Raw genomic sequence first — 22,490 nt, forward strand, 5'->3', positions numbered from 1 at the left:
ATACTCGTTGGTCCCATTCACTGCCATTATAAAGCTCGGATGCGTCAGGATATTTATTAATATAACTCCGATTGTGTTCATCAGAAAGAATAAAGTCATATACACCTAGGATGGCTTGAGGGTTAGTAAAGCTTGGGGTAATTTTCATTTAAAAGTGAACTAATTCTTTAAATAATCATAACAACACCACACAATGGAGGATTTTTTGGACAAAAAATAGTTTGCAACAAGCCTCGAATTGGGCCGTGCACCCCAATCGTTCAGGGGCTTAAAATCTTCAATCTTCAACTTAAAATCTTTGGGTTTCATATGCATAAAAGAATGTGTATGTGCGCTGGCGCATAGTCTTGCTTTACAAAGTGACATCACCAACTACTTGTCTGGCATGCACATTACAGCACTGTCTTCTGTACAAAGAAAAAATCATTTCCATTTTTAGTGAATCATTGTTGTGTAAAAGTAACCTAAGGCAGGTCTACAGTTGCACTCTTGCATAAATATGTGCTCAGTTGCCATTTGTGATCTGCAGAATTGTTCTGTACACCAGGATTCAGAAGCTCAAATTCAGGCCAGTGGTACCTAATGCAACACTTTATTACATAAACCTGAAAATTTTGAAAAGTCACATCAGGACAAGTGCACCACTGGGTTTGAACATGACTGGCACATTTGAGGATCTGTCACAGCCGGCTTGTAGGATCGAAGTCTGCAGCATTAACTGAGTTGAGAGCTCTGGCTTTGAATGAGGGGTTAATGCGAAAAGCGATCAATGCTGATGGACTTAAAGGGATCATGAACAAAAAATGGTGCAATATGTAGCAAACTACATGAAATGACTTAGTAAAAGAGAAGTAGAGAGAAGGACAACGAGGGGAAAGTAAACAAAGAGCATTATAGAATAAAAGCATGATGTGATGTCCACACAAAACTGTGTTAGTCACCACACTCACGACACATGAATGCCCTGCATTGTGACGCTAAAGATGTGGGAAGCCTTGGTGTGAACGGACTGAAAGCTTTGCCTCCACTTCCAGTGGTTCTTTTTCTTCCTTTTTCTACTAGCTTTCACTTTCTGTCGCAAAGTTCTGAAAACCGGTATTTTCCAATGGTGTGCCAAGAGAAGAACACCTGCAGCAACCAAACTAAAACTATCCAGCTTTGATAACATAAACAATTTTTTTCCACCTAACTATTCCGTTGGTTGAGGGATCAACCTAATTGCAACAATCACAATTATTATACACAATCTGGTCTTAAAACAAATTAAACTCATGCATTAATCCAGCCCTGCTGACAAGTGAATGGAGAACCAAACAAAGTTTTCCTAGAGTGACACATGAATATGGGAAGCGTCTTGTCTTTACTTGTGACATTATGAAAAACAATTTCAAATACTAAACCTATTCCACTCCTTAAATACTCCACCCAAAAAAAATTAAAATTCTGTCATCATTTACTCACCTTCATGTCATTCCAAACCAGTGTGACTTTCTTCTGTGGAACATAAAAGAAGATGTTTTTAGAAATGTGTCAGTGTTTATTTTGTCCATACAATGGAGGTCAGTGGGCTCCAACGTTGCCTGGATCCCAACATTATTCAAAATATCTTCTTTTTTGTTCTACAGAAGAAAAAAAAAAAAAATGCATCCAGGTTTGGAATGACGAGATTTGGATTACATCAAGATTATGCCATTAAAGGTCCGGGGTTTCATATAATGTCTAATGATAGCAATACGTATTAGTATGTGAATGAGTATGGGACTTAACGTGATCTGTATAGCTCACACAATGGCACAGCGTAATCCACAATCAAAACTACCATCTGCTCCATGCCTGTTCTTTAGAAACACATAATACTTGTTGAAATATCAGGGGTGGATAAACTTATAAAGAAGCTTTATATTTATCACAAAGTAATATTTTACAGAAATGCATTCTATACATTCGAATTTAACCCTATACCGCATAGTGTTGCCATATGGCAACATACTCTTTGTGTTCATTTCCTTGCCACCGTCTCTTTAAGAGAACATTCTAGTTTTTTTTGTTGGTAAGAGAAGACCTTAGTTTAGCCAATGGTGTGCTTTGGTTAAGTCACATCACATGCAATTTTTTTCTGTGACGCGATATCTGACAGACTGCCGTCTCTTGTCGGTAGTTGCTAAAAGCAAACTAAAACGTCAGTAACAAACAAGGACCCGCCCATGTCACATTCACAAAAAAAAAAAGTTAACATCATCTCAGGTAAGGTATGATGACATATTCACCACTCAAAAAAGTTTTTATGAAATTAGTTTTTGGTAAATCGAGAAAATGTCTGTGTTGCCATATGGCAACACTGCACAATAATGGAATGGCATTATTATTATAGATTAGCTAGCTAGCAAAGGCCAGCTGCAGTCTGTTAAGATGTAACAATAACAACATTAATGCTAGTGATATAATGTTGATTAGTCGTATGTTAAGGACTGCCATGGCATTTGTATTATGGATTAAATCATATCAGAGATCTGCCATCACAGCCAGTGCTACTGGCCCAGACCAACCATTGGCCTACCATGGTGTTTCAAAAAGGCAGGTGCAAGTGGATGTAAGTGTATTGTTAGGGTGAAGTGCACCAAATGTAATGTGTACATGTGTCTCACCTCTGAAAAAAAAAATGCTTTTTGAAGTTTCGTACAGAAAAAAAAGTGAAGTTTCAAGGATTATGGGGGGTTCATGTTCATAACCTTCCTCTCATAAGATTGCGTAATGTTGAATTTTCATGAACTGCAATGTTTTTGGTTTTATGTCAATGTTTTATGATACATGATGAACAGTATTAGATTTGTTTTTAACTGTCTACATTTGCAATTTAAATAATATTCATGAATAATGTAATGAAATTTAAAGAATATAAAGCATTATTCAGCAAAGGAGAATGGAAAAGCACAAGATGTTGGAAAATAATTATAAGGTATTGTTTATAATTACTGCTAAAGCTTATAATAGCACCAGTTGATTCAATACAAACAACATTTCTGAGGAAAAATATCAACTATATACACTTACACTTATTCTAAGTTATTTCCACTATTGTACATTGTTGCCATCTGGCAACATATCATAAAGTACCTTAAAATAATATTTTTTTCCAAAAAATTTTTTACAGCACTTTAAGTTAAGCCATTCTAAGAAAAGAAAAAGAGTCAAACATTTTTTTTAATAGATTTATCATAATGCGTGCAGTAGAGGGTTAAATAATTCAGATTGATTTGCTAGTGAATCTTCAGACTAATTTGTGAATCTGTTTGTCCGATTCACTGAAAATAACTCCAAAAAACCTCAAAAATGAAGAAATATGGCCTTCAAGCAAGTTTACTTTATACATGGTCAATATCTATAGCTGATGAAAAACATTCAGAGCAGAATAAAACAAGAAAATGTTTATTTTCTACATTATTTTCTACATTTATATTCTCAAGGCCTGGAAAACACAATTTGATATGTGCAGGCTTTCCAGAACCATGGGAACCGTGTAAAGTAAATCATTTGGGAAGTCGTACATTATGGATGATTTTAGCCATTATTTAACCCTCACAAGCGGAAGTAAAGCTGAAAGCTGGATGGAATTCCAGTTCTACCTTGTATCTGACAGTTCTGGTCTAGTTACTGCTAGTCAGTCACATGAGATTCATTTGGAAGCGTGAGCAAGCTGAAATACTCAAGCTGTCATCAAAAGCTCATTCTGCAGACTCACACATGACACTAATAAGCTCGAACAACCTATCGCTGTCATCTAGCATCTTTGAATTCACATTCATGAATAGATGCATTGTCTCAACTGATAGAAGAAGCACGGCAGATTACTCTCGCACAATTAAAGTCCGAATCCCGACGGAAAGAGTGAATCTTACGCTAATTGCAGTTGAAGGTAGTAAAAAACACAGTTCTGCATCTGAATCAGACAGATGGAATTGAAATTGTGTAAATGTTATTCAGTTTTACATTGAATTCGCAAAAGATGAAACTTCAAATGTGATGCAGAAAGTGGTTTAGAAATACAATAATATCTCAGAAGTCTCTGTGACATTCGTAGGCAGTGCCTCTGTTTTCTTGGCCATGCAATGAAAGTCATTGGGGTCAAATCAATGCTGTTTGGATCCAAACATCTTCAAAATGATCTTTTGTGTTCCTCAGAAAAAAATTAAGTTGTACAGGTTTGGAACAGCATGAGTGAATGATGAAAATTTTCCTTTTTAGGTGAACTATCGGTCAACTTCAACCAAAGCTAATGTTAAGAAGCTATGGTTCAGCTAAAAGTTTCATTGTCCATTCCAAATTAAAACTGTATTAAATACATGTACGCACTACGCATTTTCAAAACAAATCTCTAAAACAGGAGATCCTTTTAACATTGTGTCACAGGAAACCAGCCAGTCTTCTGGGACTTTGAGAACTTTGAGAGAGGCTGGCACAATCTTCTAGAGCCCAGTGCCAAACTCAAATCAGAGAGGGTCTATAAAAACCATCTTGATAATATAGTGTGTCGAAGAAAGATGAGCAGTGGTCAGAATAAAAGGCCAACATAATTGTTTTCCTAGAAACTGGACAAACGCTCATGCAATAAGAGCAAGCGAGACAGAGAAATACCATATGAATGGCTTAATGCAGTGAGACAGATGGCGCACGTTGGTTTTGCTTTACACTGGCCATTAGCCAATGCACACTCTCTCTCTCTCTCTCTCTCTCTCTCACACACACACACACACACACACACACACACACACACACACACACACACACACACACACAAACACACACACACCAGTGAGTCTGCTGTTCCTCTCCACTGGGTTAATTATTGTAAATGCATTACCACCACCTTTCAATGGGTTAGAGGGTCCATTACCTGTGAGTGTCTGAAATTGACAGTATAAATATACCAGGAGTGTGTGGCCTAAGCAAAATCTTATATTATGGTATGATTGTTTTTTTGTTTTTGTCGCAGTAATATGTCAATATACACGACCATTCAAAAGCTTGGGATCGGAACGATTTTTAAAATGTTTTTTATTCTCACAAACGCTGCATTTGTTTGATCAAAAACACAGTAAAACAGTCAATTTAATGTATCTTTGTTGAAGAAAGTATTAAAAAAATATTACCGAACCCCAAACTTTTAAACAGTAGAGTACATATATTTGTTTGAAACTCAACCCTGAAATGAAAATTCAAAAATGATTACATTATTCATAACAAATGAATGATAACTTTGGGATATATAAAATCAGCTTAACTTCAAAACAGTAATGCATTATGAATATGCCTGGATGAATCACACATGTTCCCTGACAGTGGCAATGTGACTGCACAGTAGAATTCTGTATTAATGAGCCACATTGTGATGTTGCTCGTCAACGATAACCACTTACAAACACGTGTTTATGCCAGACATCCGTGGTTGCCCCCATTATAATCAGCAAACCTGTCGGCAGTGGCTATTTACACTAAGCCTAAACTGTTTACATTGCTCCAGTAAATAGCAACAAATAGCATCTTAGTAAATATTGTAAAAGTGCAAATAGTAAATGATACCATTTACTTGAAGTGTAAATAGACATGATATTCTATTTGTACTTATGTTAAAGGTGCCCTAAATTCAAAAATTGAATTTACCTCGGCATAGTTAAATAACAAGAGTTCAGTACATGGAAAAGACATACAGTGAGTCTCAAACTCCATTGTTTCCTCCTTCTTATATAAATCTCATTTGTTTAAAAGACCTCCGAAGAACAGGCGAATCTCAACATAACACCGACTGTTACGTAACAGTTGGGGTGTACGCCCCCAATATTTGCATATGCCAGCCCATGTTCCCAACATTATGAAAGGCATTAGACAAGGGCAGCCAGTATTAACGTCTACACAGGTGAATCATCAGACTAGGTAAGCAAGCAAGAACAATAGCAAAAATGGCAGATGGAGCAATAATAACTGACATGATTCATGATAACATGATATTTTTAGTGATATTTGTAAATTGTCTTTCTAAATGTTTCGTTAGCATGTTGCTAATGTACTGTTAAATGTGGTTAAAGTTACCATCGTTTCTTACTGTATTCACGGAGACAAGAGCCATCGCTATTTTCATTTTTAAACACTTGCAGTCTGTATAATTCATAAACACAACTTCATTCTTTATAAATCTTTCCAACAGTGTAGCATTAGCCGTTAGCCACGGAGCACAGCCTCAAACTCATTCAGAATCAATGTAAACATCAAAATAAACACTGTACTTACGCGATTAGACATGCTGCATGACGAACACTTTGTAAAGATCCATTTTGAGGGTTATATTAGCTGTTTGAACTTTTTTATGTTGTTTAAGGCAAGCGCGAGCTCTTGGGGCATGGAGCACGAGATTTAAAGGGCCACACACCCTGAATTGGCTCATTTCTAATTATGCCCCAAAATAGGCAGTTAAAAAAATGAATGAAAAAAAATCTATGGGGTATTTTGAGCTGAAACTTCACAGACACAATCAGGGGACACCTTAGACTTATATTACATCTTTTAAAAAAAAAGTTTGTTAAATTGTTAAATTGTCTGAGCAATAGTGGGCAAAGTTAGTGAAAATAGCCCTTACCAACCAAACTAAATAGCATTTTTGAAGTCCGATAACATCAACGGCATAAACGGGTATAGCAAAATCTCTACCCTCTCTATCATTACACACCAATAATAACACCCTGCCCTACTAGAAGAAATAAAATCTAAATGTCAATGAATGATCTGTGAAAAAGCAATTCTGTGAATTGTAATAAAGTGTTATCCAAAACAATTGCTTTAGTTTGAAAGTTTGCAGGAAAGAAAGAGGCCAACACCCTTAGTTTTCTCATTTCCACATCTGTAATCCTGATAGACACAGGAACATTCTGTCTGCTCGCCTGAAACACAGCGAATCTCTTAAAAGACAGAAAAGTGAGTGAACTCTGAGCTATTTTAATGCAATCTTTTTCCTCTAGCCTCACTATGAGGGCCTCCAGTAGAAAGGTTCGTTCCTTTCTGGGAAATGACAAAAGACTTCATAACCATCTGTGAAAAATGCAAACTAGCCACTTGCTTATTCACCTTTATGACATCAAGCTCAGCATTTTTCACGAATGCTTGTGGCATCTTTTGTCATTGTGAGAACTGAATGAAAAAGGCAGGCTGAATGCAAAACTAACTTTACCTTAAAGGGATAGTTCCCTCAAAAATGAAAATTCTGTTTTTAATTACTCACCTTCATGTCGTTCCACACCCGCAAGACCTTCGTTCATCTTCATAACACAAATTAAGATCCAAGAGGTTTCTGATCCCCAAGAGAAAGCAACGTATTACCACATTCAAGGTCCAGAAAGGTACTAAAGACATCGTTAAAATAGTTCATGTGACTACAGTGGTTCAACCTTGTTTTTATGAAGCGACAAGAATACTTTTTGTGCGCAAAAACACAAAATAACACCAATTCATTATTGGCCGGCTCCTGAGTCAGCATCACAAGCATGCGTTGTGCTGCTCATATGTACAGCGTCGGCCAATACTGAGTCAACGTTCTGACATAAAACCTCTACAATGTAAACAGCGTAGGAGAATGAAAGGAAAGAGAAGAAATTTTTCAATAAAGTCATTATTTTTGTTTTGTTTTTGCATACAAAAAGTATTCTCGTCGCTTCATAACATTAAGGTTGAACCAATGTAGTCACGTGAACTATTTTAACGATGTCTTTACTACCTTTCTGGACCTTGAATGTGGTAATTACATTGCTTTCTCTTGAGGATCAGAAACCTCTCAGATTTAGATATCAAAAAACATCTTAATTTGTGTTTTGAAGATGAACGAAGGTATTACGGCTTTGGGACGACATGAGGGTGAGTAATTAATGACAGAAATTGAATTTTTGGGTGAACTAACCCTTCTTTATAAATCTCTCCAACAGTGTGTAATGTTAGCCGTTAGCCACAGACCATAGCCTCAAACTCATTCAATATCAAATGTAAACACCCAAATAAATACAATACTCACATAATCCGATGCATGCATTCAGTATCCATGACGAACACTTTGTAAAGATCCATTTTGAGGGTTATATTAGCTGTGTAAACTTTGTTTATGCTGTGATAGAGTCGAGAGCTCGGGAGGGGGCGGAGAGCGCAAGCATTTAAAGGGACAGCAACCTGAAATCGGCTCGTTTCTAATTATGCCCCAAAATAGGCAGTTAAAAAAATTAATAAAAAAAAATCTATGGGGTATTTTGAGCTGAAACTTCACAGACACATTCAGGGGACACCTTAGACTTATATTACATCTTTTAAAAAAAGTTCTAGGGCACCTTTAACGTTAGAGCAAGCAGCCATATAAAGTTACTTACATGTTTCAAATGATAAGCCATATTTGAGGTCGATGGATGATGGGCGAATGTTTGGATTTCCTGCCCAACATACTGTAATTACCACAATGACCAGCCATTAACGATCTGTCCCTCACGGACTGCATGAGTTTTTTTTCTGTGACAAACTGACTAATACAATTGTGGTCGACTAAGCCTCTTCTAGTCCATTAAGGTTTAGTCGACTATTAGGGGGGTAGCACTATATCCGACAAAATGCTAAATTATTAACATTAAAATAAGGCTATTTATTTCTGCTCTCCTAGTTGTTATATTATTAGTTCAGTTTGAAGGGATGGATTCTGGAATCCACTGCCGCTTCAATATATATCTTTTAAGTTATTAATCAACATTTATATTTTTGTTAAATTATTTGAATGACTTCTTCAATGCATGTTAAAGCATCCATTTTCCTCTGTACCTCTCACTAAGAGAAAAGAACATGTTATCAGTATGTTTTGGGGAAAGTTTCCTGCTCAGAGAAGAGCCCAGATCAACTTCAACCTTGAAGAAGCTGTGAAGTGTTTTGTGCAGGTGCCTTTGTACTGGACAACTGGCATTCTGCTTGAGACCAGCAGACGCCATGTCATGACCCCAAAAGGACATCCGGTACCTAAATCCAGGATCCCCCTCGTCATCACCGTGACAAAGGGAGATATGCTTCTTACTATCTGTCCATATGTGGAAAATTTCTAATCTTGTCTATTTTTCTTAGCCAATCAGAATCATCCAACCTGAAGTAATGACGTAGTTATTTGACTCTGTTAGAGTATAACTGTTGTGGAAATGTGAATGTACGGGGAGCGGCCTACGAACTCCTTGTGAGACTTGAAGCTGGCTTCTGCTGATGAAACTGCAAATTATTCTTCATTAAATTTTTCTTCAATTTATTATTATTTTTTTTTAAAACTTTGACTTCGGGTCTTTATTCAACATATCTGGATTCAAGGGTCCTAAACTGTTCATCCCCAACAAGTTGCATTTCATTATTTGCATTTACCTTTGTTTCCTGCTTTCTGTGGCCCTATCAGAACAGACCTGCAGCAATGTGTCACAAACCTCAGTTCAGAAACACTAGAGAAAAAAAAAACCCATAAACCTGCATGCTACTATGCAATTTCCTATTACATAGTCATGTCAAAGGAAGAACAGTGTCTTCTTGAGAAACTTTCAGTAAAGCACCAACATTGACGAGAAATGCATCATGAGATCAGTGGGTTGGCAAAGCTAATCCATTGGCAATGTGCAGTTAAAGACAACATTTACTACATCCTGGTGAATGTGCTTTCATTTGTGTTAGTGTGTGAGAGTCAGAAAGATGTTAGAGTAGGAGGGAGACAGAGATGTCATGCATGTTGAGCAGATTTGTGTCAGTGAGGGTGCCTGTAACTCAAAGCCGGTTGTAAATGCAGGCACAGCCATGAAAAGCACTTGCCTCTGGGACAATTTAACAGTCACAGATCTAACGGTTAGAACATTTGATTAGCATTGCTCATTAAACACAGAGACTAGGTGAACTTTAGTCCTACTGAGCCTCCTCACAGGCTAATTATTCTCTTCCTATGCTGATGCCCTTCAGAAAGTGATGATGACTGGGCTTTTAGTCTCTGGGATGTGGCTCATTTAGTTCAGACAAGACACCTGTTATCTGCTGAGATTACAACAAAGCGCCGATGCTGACTCATGTGCACACTTTTCGCATTCTCCGTCTAATTAAATTCCCTTAGTTTCAATCCATTGATTTATGTAATCTGTAATCCGGCACGCTCCTTTGGAATGGATTTAGTTATTGCAGTGTTTAAACATTAGGGAAGACAGCTGATAAAAAGGAATTGGTGAACATTATATAACAGTTACTAAAGGTCCTCGTAATAAAATTATTACTGTTAACAGGTCAAAAATAGACAAAATATCTAGACACATAGTGTTTAAAATGTAAGGTAATCATTTTAACTTCTTGTTTATTGAACAACTGTATAAAAGTAAAAATAGCTATACTGTTACATACAGCCATGCTGATAGTCGACAACACAATTATGAGTTTTGCTAACCTAATTCCAGATGCGTATTAATGTATCAGATGAAATTGCAAAGATAAGTCTTATGAGAAACAGCAAAACGGTGGAAACAGTTGCATAACAAAAGTCTTTAAGAGCGATGCCAAGCTGGTTGTGATCATAGAAATCTCTTTAATAATGACTCTATTCTGCTGCCTCAATTACTGCTAAACTTGAAAACGTACTAAACAGAGTACTGATAAAAAGTAAGTTAGAATAAAAGCTAATTGAAACCAACAATGGACTCGATTTGGACTCGTTTGTATGCATCATTCCCATGTGAAAAATAACACGCCACCGCCAGAAAACATCATCGCTCGCCCATCTGTGCACTGACTCATTTTCACCTCAGGTTTCTCATTCACACACATGTGCTCGGTGCTAATTAAGTGTAGAGATTGAACTGTGGTAAACGTCTGCTCAAAAAACGGTTTCCAAGAGGGGAAACATTATCTCAGATATTTCACTAAAAATAAAAATAAATTAAATTAAAATCACCAACTTTTGATTGTAGACTCTTCATGAAAACTCTTGCCTTTTTCTCAGGAGAAACATCTGAGATGAATGAGACTTCCATTTTCGATTTCATCACCATTTAATGTTGTTGGTCAAATAATTGAGATATCAAAGAGATGTCTATTTTTTATTTTTATTTTTTTTACTATGGGGTGTGCTACAACCTATCTGCAAGTAATGGTTCATTCAAGTCCTCCTGGGAAGTTCGTATTTACGAAGTAGGAAGTCGTGTTTACATCAGCTGGTTACTTTCGGAGTACGATGGCGGTGTACCTTCGCTTAATAAATTACACAAAAATACAGCACTTCTACTTCTAGAAAATAAAGAACAAAGACATCAGGTGTGTTTTGCTTCTTTAATGTTTTTAATTTATGAAGCCATTTACATTTTATATTGTTATATTATATAATGCTACCATATTTTGTATAGGCAGTTGGCTTACTTCGTTGTAAATAGAAAAGCCTGACGTCACTGCTAAATAGCTATCGGTATTGTGGTATTCTGCCATGTTTCTCACTGACACGCCCCTAACTCTTACAGATCGGGGCTTAAAGAAAATCCTGAACTTCCCATTCGTATTTACGACATTGTGGTGGTTCAGCTCATAAATACAAACTTTCCGACATGACTTGATTGCACCATAAATTAACTGCAGAACTTTTTCCATTGATTAAAAATATTCTAAATATTAAAATCTGAAAAAAAAATATGGTGGGCTCTCTATTTATTTATGTAGTTTTTTTATGCATTATGCAGTTCGAATGCATTAAGTAAAGCCAACTTTATTAAACAAACACAGCTGGTAATCCAAATGTCACAAGGTTGAAACTGTCAAAACAAACATTAATGCCAGAGTTTTGCAACTACCAAAAAAACTCCCAACATTACATCTTTTTACACTCCAGTTACACAATGAAGCAACCTGCAGAACAGAGTCTGTGATCAGTGTTGCCAAGTCTGTGGTTTTCCCGCAGAATTGGGCTACTTTTACACCGTTTCCTGCTGCAGGTTGTTTTCTTAGTCTACAGGTTGGCCTTTAGTCCCAACCCCCACCCCCACCCCGAAACTCGTTTTGTTGATTTTTACCGGGGAACCAACCCAACACCCCCGGAACCACAATTGGGCAAGTTTAGGCCATGACTGGCCTGGTTTTGTTACGCAAACCTGGCAACCCTGGCTGTAATGCATGATCCTTGTCATTCAGAGTCATTGAGAAAAGAAAACATCCACCGCAAAAAAACAAATTCACTCTTGTTGTACAAGCATGCCTGTCCTTTTGTTAGCCAACACATTGCGCTTTGGCATCATTAACAACACTGACGCAATAAGAGAGTGAGACACATACTAATAACATTCTTGCACTTACAGGCTATTCACGAGGAGGAAATAATTACTCGTTGTGTTCCAGCCACTTTGTCCCACTGTTTTTAGCCAAATTTTGCATCTTTATTGCTTTTCACAATCAAGTGTCAAGGAAAATGAACACATAATCCGCACCATGTTCAAACTCACATGGCTTGTAAACATAAAATGGAAAACTTTCACAAATATGCACATAAAGTGTGTGCATTATGTTTCACGCTTTTGAGTACACAGTAAAAAACAGGTATTTCAAATTAAACAATTTTATTGGCTTAACTTCAGTTTTAATTATGTTACCGTTACACAGGTAAACACATAAGTTTTCATAACTAAAACAATAAAATTGGCCTAATAAAAATGACTACTAATGTAAAATATCATTTAATGTAATATAAATAATTTTATCATATACTACCTGCTCATCATAATATTTATATATTTTTTATATGCCATTTACATTTTTATATAATTTTGAGAATTTAAAGTTAAAACAATAATACTTTAATCACAAATTTGAGTTAAGTCTAGCTGCAACTAGTTAATTTAAAAGTCTGCATGAAACAGAAGTTGTTGCAATAGTCTTTTCTTCCCTATTGCTATGTATATCCAAGTGAAAGAGCTTCTTGAATAAGAAAAATGTAGGGCGGGATTTTGTCCATCGGAAATTGATTGGATCGTTGTTGTTTGCTACTGCTGTGATCTCATGTGAGTGACAGGTTGCTCTGCTTGTCTGATAAAGGCGCATTTCTGTCCCTGCAGTAGGCTAAGTGTAAAATGCAGATTGACGTGAATCCACAGACTGGAGCGCCGGCTATGCTGCTGCAGTAAAACTGGAGTGTTGTAAGAAGAACGCACTCTTGTCCACCACAGGCCTGGTTTCACAATCAAATTACTGAATGTGCTTCTGAAATTAGTGAGGGTGCTCTAGTAAAGTGCAGAGAAATTGTCTAAGCACCAACATAACAGGAATAGTAATGTACAGTAAGAGATTTACAAGTAATTTAAAAGTTATTACTTTTACAAATAGCCTAATTGCAGCATTTCAAAAATATTAAAAAACACTTGTGATTGGCCATTGCGTTCAAGAGATCAACAGACACGAATGTGATTGGCTACATTGCTCAATGCAGCAAAAACACATTGTAAATAGAAACCTTTGATGCTTTCCAAAGCGCAAACAAAATACGAACTGGAGCATTTGCCAAATCTGCTATATACTATTATAACAGTTTAAACTGAGGGTGCTCTTGCGTTCCATAGAACTGGGCCTGCTTGTCCAGAGACGAGTAAGTGAGAATCTCCACACATACCAAAGCAAACCTTTCATTTGAGTTGCGTATTCTCGTGTAATGATTTAGAATAAATTGTTGTTCAAATCACCATTATTTCAGGTGACAAAGCTTGCATTCATGTGGAGCAATAGCCAAATCAACACAATATATTGAATGTCTTAAAGGGTTAGTTCACCCAAAAATGAAAATAATATCATTAATTACTCACCCTCATGACGTTCTACACCCGTAAGACCTTCGTTCATCTTCAGAACACAAATTAAGATATGTTGATGAAATCTGATGGCTCAGTGAGGCCTCTATTGAGAGCAAAGCCATTCAATCTCTCAAGGTCCATAAAGGTACTAAAACATATTTAAATCAGTTCATGTGAGTTCAGTGGTTCAATATTAATATATGAAGCGACGAGAATACTTTTTGTGCGGCAAAAAAAGCAAAATAAAGACTTTTCAACAATATAGTGATGGGCCGATTTCAAAACACCGCTTCAGAGCTTTACAAATTGAATCAGTGAATCGGAGCGCCAAAGTCACGTGATTTCAGCAGGTTAGCCATTTGATAGGAGATCAGAATCACTAATTTGAAACAAAAGATTCAGAAAGCTCAAAAGCTTCATGAAGCAGTGTTTTGAAATTGGCCTATATATTTATTGTTGAAAAGTCGCACAAAAAGTATTCTTGTCGCTTTATAATATTAAGATAGAACCACATGAACCATTTCAAATATGTCTTTAGTACCTTTATAGACCTTGAGAGAGGAAGTGTCATTGCTGTGAATGGAGGCCTCACTGAGCCATCGGATTTCATCAACAATATCTTAATTTGTGTTCCGAAGATGAACGAAGGTCTTACAGGTGTAGAACAACATGAGGGCGAGTAATAAATTATTTTATTTTTTCATTATTTTCATTTTTGTGTGAACTAACCCTTTAAATATTCAAAAAAAATAATAATAATTTTTGAATGGTTGACAATTTAGTTGTGAGATTAGCTGAACAACATTTATGGATTAATAATTGCTATTGAAATGTATAAGTAAGCAAATATTATCCTAAGTAAATATTAAAATGGCACCTCAATAAAACGTCAACGCGAGCTAAATAATATTTATTGGGGCGGTGTTCGTCATATAGTGCCTAGCTGCCAGTGCCACCCCTCATTCTGCTCTTCATGGTGATTTTAAATGGTTAAGTTCAGGTAAAGAGAGAAAAACATGCAATACCTAGTACAGTTTACTTCAAATCGTCCAATGAGTATGCTTACTTAGAAATCAGGGTTTGCATGCTTCTTAAAAATAAAATCAACCTACTAGATTTTACACTTTAGATGGATGAGGTTAGCATTAATTAGCATACAAATACAGTTTAACAATAAGAACTACAAGTAGCACATGGTTAAAAAAGAAGGTTACAAGTTTCCAGTGTCCTGTACGATAGATAGACTGAATGTGTGCCAGGACTGATAAGCTTTAGTTTACTTGTATCTGTGACTTATCTCAAAGAAAGCCGAGATCACGCTTCAACACAAGCCAGAAGGAGATGAGCTGACACCTCCACGCCCATTTTATCTCATGCAACAAAGAAAGAACAAATATAATACACAAATGAATAAAAATAATAGTGACTTATACTATGTATTGGCGTGCGCGTCTTTACGTGGGCGAAGGGGGAGGGGCTGTGCGCGTGAACTCAAATGTTTACATTGAATCTCTTACGAAAACTACGAGCAACACTTATAAAATGATGTTAAATGTGCTTAAAGCACACATACTTGTTGTTAAAGCATATATGCATCGTTTTACATGGTATTTGTCATAACGGCCATTCTTCAGTGGGTTTTAACCTCTACAAATACTATAAACTCTCCATGTGGAGAAACCAACTGGGCTGGTATATCACGAGGACACCCACAATCACACCATACAGCGTTTTTTCCATTTGCAGAGCCCTTTAAATGCTTCAATAATAGTTAAATGCACATTTAAGTCTGATCCAGTCGATAATGACAGTGATGCTTCCAATATGTCCATTAACCTCGAGACGTACCTGCTCCCGTCTCTTCTGCCAGCGGCCGCAGGGGCTTTCCTCCAAGATTTCACTCTCATCTTCACTCTCCTCCTCTTTCCCCCCGGACCCCGATATGTTCTCTGGGACGGACATAGTCATTTTACCCTTGTGTGCTGCTTTGACGGCTCCTTTAAGACCAACTGGGCACGCAGGACCTCCTGAGGCTTGCAGCGATGTTGTAGCTGCAAACGTGTTTCATTGAATATAGAAGAGTGACGAATCCTGCTGGTCACGACTTCAAGTTACAGTACTGTCGTCAACCCCATATAAATACTGCAACAAGCAGTTAAAACGACACGAACCGCGAAAATCGTTTTAAAAGCGAGGCAAAACATTCACTGTTCTGGTAAATTTAATCCCATCCTTACGGATTCTTAGAAAACAGGATACGGCTCCCGAAAGCAGACAGTGTCCTACGTGAGAGACGTGGGTCTCGAGACGTTCAGTCGCAGTCCACCCTACACATACACTAAAGAGCCCAACCAACAGACATCATTTCATCTCAGTCCAGCTTTCCCTACTGGCTGGAGCTTTCTGAATTTCCTCTTTTTAATATGCTACCGTAAAGCTTAGACAATATGCACACGCTGAGATCCTTTTACTGTCCTGTGCCATAAAACTATTCAGTGCATGTCAGATTACTCAACCCCAGTCATAATTTATACAGTGCAAAGGGTGATTGGGCTATAAATGGCCTAAACATAAAACAAAACAGTTTCAAATTTCAGTACACGTTTGTGATGTTGCTTTAATACAATGTCATTTAATACAATTTTGTATTGAGTTCCTCAGAAAAAAAAGGGGTTCAATATGTAGAACCATAGAGTTCTTGACTCAAGTTTAAAGAAAAGGTTCTATATAAGGAGAAATGTCTTAAAGGGTTAGTTCACTAAAAAATGAAAATTCTGTCATTTATTACTCACCCTCATGCTGTTCCACACCCGTAAGACCTTTGTTCATCTTCTGAACACAAATTAAGATATTTTTGTTGGCTCAGTGAGGCCTGCATAGGGAGCAATGACATTTCCTCTCTCAAGATCTATTAATATACTAAAAACATATTTAAATCACTTCATGTGAGTACAGTGGTTCAATATTAATATTATAAAGCGACGAGAATATTTTTGGTGTGCCAAAAAAACAAAATAACGACTTATTTAGTGATGGCCGATTTCAAAACACTGCTTCAGGAAGCTTCGGAGCATAATGAATCAGCGTGTCGAATCATGATTCGGATCGCGTCAAACCACCAAACTGCTGAAATCACGTGACTTTGGCGCTCCGAACGCTGATTCGACACACTGATTAAAAATAGTTGGACACATTTGGGATATTGTAAGTACTCAACTGAACAAACTATATATAACTGGCCTAATGGTTTTTGGATATTTTACTGCAAAAAATCTTACATATTGTGCCTTTAAGGTTGAACCACTGCAGTTATGTGGACTATTTTAACAATGTCTTTAGTAAATTAAATAGCTGTCTATGGAGGAGTTAGAGAGCTCTTAGATGTCATTAAAAATATCTTAATATTAAGGTTTTATGGGTGTGGAACGACATGAGGGTGAGTAATAAATGACAGAATTTTCATTTTTGGGTGAACTAACCCTTTAAATGATTGCATCATACTTACATGTTTAACAGGTTTTTTTTTTTTTTTTTTTTTTTACATTTTTTTATTTTACTGATGGAGTATGTTTATGAGCTGTTTAATTCATAACATTTAATTAAGAAGAAAAATTATTTAAAAAAAATAATAATTAATTACAACTAAATCCATAAAATGATCCCATAATGGGATCCCCTAAAATGGTCTATTTATGAAGCGCCTGACAGAACCCTTTAGATTCTAAATAAACATTTTCTTCTAAGAGAGTAAACTGTAAATGAGAAGTGTGTATGCAGTGGGTGTAAACAGTGAATTGTGTATGTGATTTAGGCTTCATCAAGTCAAGGCTTGCATGAGTGTTGAAACTAGTATTTAAATGGGGTGACTGGGTTTAGACATGTGTGAAAACCTCCCGCAGACTCTTAATACCCTTTCTCAGATCACATACAATGGCTCAAAAATGTATTTGGACACGTAAGCCCCACCTTTAAAAAAAAGCATTTTTTTTTTTTTTTACAATACATCAAACCAAGTGGCATTTTTTAAAAATAGAAATATAGCACAAACACACTTGACAAAAAGACATTTCTGTTTTAAATGATGTAGATTAAACAATTATAGATATTTTATTTAAAAATAGGACACTTTGGACATTTTCTGGTTCTCAAATGTTAGTGAAACCACTGACCTGTGGTTTCTCTGCTAATGAAATGTGAGATAAACTTTATACAGTAGCCTACAAGCCCTAGAAATGACCCTGAGACTATTTGTTTAAAAGTAAAATTACAGAATTGCTCAGAAAAGGGAAGTTATTTCTGAGAAAAGGTCTTACATCATTTATTTGAGGATGAATAAAATTACATTTAGACATTCTTAGTATACTAGTTTTAGTATTAAGTATATTAGTATTTAGTATATTAGGTGTCCAAAAGTGTCCACATATCTGTTTGGGGCTAACTCACCGTGTAGCATCTCACACTCATTGACCTTTTCTACCTTTCACACTCTTTCTTGCGAAATTCAATGAGAAGTTGCATAAGGCTATCGTCAGCAATTATACTTGAACATGGCGTTAATAAGCAATTGTACTCGAACACGGCATTAATAATTTTCTTTTATTGTATACATATATAAAAAGACTCACTTTTTACCACATTGTTTCTTCATTCAGTTCCTGAAAGTTTATTTTACCAAGCACCCCAATACCTACATCTGTTCTATTACTTTCTAAAAAGTTTTAATTTAATTATTTGAAATAATATTTTTTTTCTTTTTCATTTTTCCTTACTAACGCTTTCTTAGTGCTTACTTTCTTAGAAAAGCACTTCTTCTAAATTCTCCCTGAGGTAAGAACTCTTATACCTGAACAACTTATTTTCCTGCCAGTTAATGCCTGCCAGAATGACTGTCTGTTCTCTGTTTATTTTTGTAAATAGAATTTGTACAAACCTCCAGACATCTCTTACTGAAGATTTTGAGCCACCTGTTGGTGAAGTTGTGTAATTACAAAAGACTACGAATATCTAATCAACGCTCTAATATTTGATATCTAATAACTGAACCATGCTTATCGATCATAGGTACTTGTGTTGGTTGTGTACAAGCTGTTCTGTCACCTGAACAGGAAGAACAATACAGAAAATTCACAGTAACCAAGAGGATACAATAAAGGTTCTTTTAGGCAATTTAAAATCTATAATGTAACTTCTTGAACAATCATCTTTCCACACTAGTCACACACACACACACACACAACTCTAGTCTGGTCTCATATAGAGAGACATCAAAAGCTGTGCAAAACTGTCATGTGAGACGAACTTAACCTAAGCCATGATGTAGCTACATGTGAATCACACGAATGAGACCAGTACATCCACATAAATCTGATAGTAACATTCGCTAATTTGAAATAACTAGCTAATAGAGATAATGACAGTTATTTTTACCTTAAAGGTGCTAAAGAGGATGTTTTGTTTTATACATTTTTGCAATATTACTTGAAACTGTCTTTACTAACTGATAAAAGACTATTTATTAGGTGCACTGAAAGGAATAATATTAATATACATCATCTGTGCACGAGGTAGGGCCTTAAAAACATCAGCCAATCGTTTACGCGATCATTGCGTAAACGATTGACCCTCTGGCTTGTCAATCACTGCCATGACGTTCCTTGTGAGAGACGAGCACGGCTGTGCGCTCCAGTAACTTTCCACACTCCACAGGCGCCGCATGCAATGTTTTTGTCAGGAGACAGGAATAACAACTGCAGATTATGAGTTACCTGCGGTGATATAATGAATCCACTAACACGATACAGCGAATGCCGGTGGTAAACACTCGTGTTCCAATACTCGTGCACAAATTTTGGGAGGCGTTCCCTCGAAAGGAGGGGGGGGTTGTTCTTACGCATGCGCTCATTTCAAAAACTCAGTAACAAGTCTTTGGTTTCTCAGTCAACGAAAAGATCCTCTTTATCACCTTTAAACCTTAAAGGGTTAGTTCACCCAAAAATGAAAATTCTGTCATTAATTACTCACCCTCATGTCGTTCCAAACCTGTAAGACCTTCATTCATCTTCAGAACACAAATTAAGATATTTTTGATGAAATCCGATGGCTCAGTGAGGCCTCCATAGAGTACCTCAGGGATGACGTGTTTTTGTAGGCAAAACCCGGAAGCGAGTTAGCATTTTAGGACTTCAGGTCCCATCGCCCTAAAGTCAATGGGTTTTTTGAATGGGTTTTTGCTAAATCGCCTGAAATAAGGTCTGTGGTTAACAAAGCCTCTAAATATTTTCACGTTTTGATCTATGGCATAAAACACACCAGTTATAACCTGCTCGTGATTTTTTAAACCTTTATTGTGTCTTAAAAACTGCGGTTGCTAACAAGTTGCTAAAAGGGACTACTTCCTTTGGCGGGGACTTTAGACGTCATCATGACAAACGGGACATTTGGACAGCATTTCTCATGAAAAAGTGGAAAAGTATTCATACACAGCACAGATCATAATCAGCGAGCATGTTTTTAAATAAAGTTGTTTTCTAAATAAAGTTTGAGGAAGCTTGGTGGTGACGACGTTGATCCGCGACCGCGACCATGGTGTGCTGTAGTCTGTTTATAGCCTTCTGTTAGCTTTTTATAACTGACGACTTTATTTAGGCTTCAAAATGTATAAATGTTGTGTTAACTTGTGAAGATTATCTTGATAGACAAAATGTGTAAGTGTCATAACCCTTTGAGTTATGCATGAGTGGAGTGAACTGAAGAGAAGAAGCACCAACATGGAGCTGTGAATCTGAAGGATCTGGAGAGATTCTGCATGAAGGAATGGTCTCTTTTACACGCAGCGCCGCTCATCAATGTCAGTTCCAAAACAGTGGACCAATCAGAAGAACTTGGAGGGGGGGCAAGCGTTGCGAGTTGGCATGACAACTGTTTTATATAATGGCAACATGGCGGAGGAGGCGCTCATTATTATCTTATTTTCTTTTTTTCCATGTCAAAACTTGTATCTGTAAATTCTGCAGTTTGTCTATTTCTATTATTTCCGTTATTGTCGTTATTGCATCACGTCTCAAAGGCGCGTCTCGAGACTCTCGCGTTCTATGCTGCGCTTTTTTTAAAACCACTCCTGACCGCTGCGTCTCGCGTTTTTAGACGCAAAGACGCGTTCTGTGTGAACGGCCCCTTAGAGCTGTTATCTTGGGAAAAGAAGGTTGCAAAAAGTATTGAATAAAATGGTACGATTAATTTGTGAGCAATGTGTATTAGAGAAAAACATTTCTCTCATAATGAGATTTCCCCCCCATTTAAAATTATTCTCCAATGAAAGATTGGATTTTTGTAGATTTTTTAAATAAAAGATCAAAAGTATTAACAATGCAGATTTAATTTCACAGCCTTCTTTGGTCATATTTACTAAGGGTGTGAATAATTTTGAGCATGACTGTAACCCTTTGAAAGTAACTTAAAGGTGCTAAAGAGGATCTTTTAGTCGACTGAGAAACCAAAGACTGTTAGGGGCCGTTCACACCAGTGGTGTAGTCCTAAAAAAATAAGTGGTGTACTATTACCCAGACCCCCCCCCCCCCCCCCAAAAAAAAACAAAAAACAAAAAAAAAACACAAAAACAATGTAAACATGACAGTAAATGTGTTTTATGTTGTTGTTCACTAGTAACTTGTTTCATTAAAAACAAATAAATACAGTGCATTCTAAAATTGGTTGACATTTTTAATGCTTTACAGTTTGACTATTATTTAAACATGCTGCTTTGGAATTATATTCACTGAATGAAAATTTAAACCACTCTCTGTCAGTAGGTGGCGCTTATGGCGCTTTTTTTTTAGAGCTGTTTCCCCGGTAACCTCTGTAAACTCAGTTTTATATTATTTACAACTATGTAAGCTTATCAGTTTGACAGAATTTTCTACTTCATTGTGTTATAAGAAGTCAAACTATATCATTTTCCATTATCAAAGCATTTGTTATGAAAAATAGCAACCTACACATAGCCTATAGAAAAAACAGAAGATGCCAGGTGTAATGTAAATCTAGTGAATTCCCTTAATAGGTTATAAATTCTACAAGTTAGCCAAATTTACCACAATTACTACAATAAAACTATATAAATTCTAGTAAGGGTGTGTCATGAATAGTTTAAAAAGCTCCCTAATAATTGTTGGCGCAAGATGATGTCTGTCCCCTTTTCAGACTTTTATTCATTTTGTCCATCAGTCTAGATCACAGTTTGACATTCTATATAGCGTTTCAAAGTGTTTAACTCTCAATAGAATTCAAATGGATCACACATTTTATCATCAGTGTTGGGATGGCTCGTGGAAATCTTATAAAACCTTTGGAGCTTAATACGATTCAGAGTAGCAGCCTAGTATGTTTCGCTTTTGATTCGCGCACTAATGCATTAAATAAACAATGCTTAATTTGCGCTGATGGTCTTTTCAGTTTGTACGGGAACTTAGCGCTTATAAAAGCTCTGAGCGCATGATGTAGGCTCTATAATTAATTAATAGTCTTATTTCCTCACCACCATATTTCTCACGCCGTGACCGCTGCAGTGAGAGAACTGCGCTCAATGCGCCGCTCAAAACACCGAGCGGCTTTGATCGGAGATCTCTCACTGCAGCGCGAACACGCACTGTGAAG

At 36.7% G+C, this 22,490-nt stretch overlaps 1 protein-coding gene across 2 annotated transcripts in view; it reads right to left on the bottom strand.

Moving 5' to 3' along the window:
* The window catches only part of nrbp2a (nuclear receptor binding protein 2a), a 35,667-nt gene extending 19,422 nt beyond the window's left edge, over positions 1-16,245 (bottom strand). Inside the window, exons 1-2 of one of the 2 annotated variants that reach the window (XM_048163028.1) lie at positions 15,687-16,245; positions 1,462-1,494 (exon numbers count right to left, since the gene is read on the bottom strand). In XM_048163028.1, the coding sequence (XP_048018985.1) occupies positions 1,462-1,494; positions 15,687-15,806 (153 nt within the window). In that variant the 5' untranslated portion in view covers positions 15,807-16,245. The remainder of the gene's footprint in view (positions 1-1,461; positions 1,495-15,686) is intronic. The other variant, XM_048163029.1, reaches the window with a different exon arrangement.
* Positions 16,246-22,490: the final 6,245 nt, after the last annotated feature.

The sequence above is a fragment of the Megalobrama amblycephala genome, linkage group LG17, assembly GCF_018812025.1.
Source record: "Megalobrama amblycephala isolate DHTTF-2021 linkage group LG17, ASM1881202v1, whole genome shotgun sequence".
In the NCBI taxonomy this organism is placed as follows: domain Eukaryota; kingdom Metazoa; phylum Chordata; class Actinopteri; order Cypriniformes; family Xenocyprididae; genus Megalobrama; species Megalobrama amblycephala.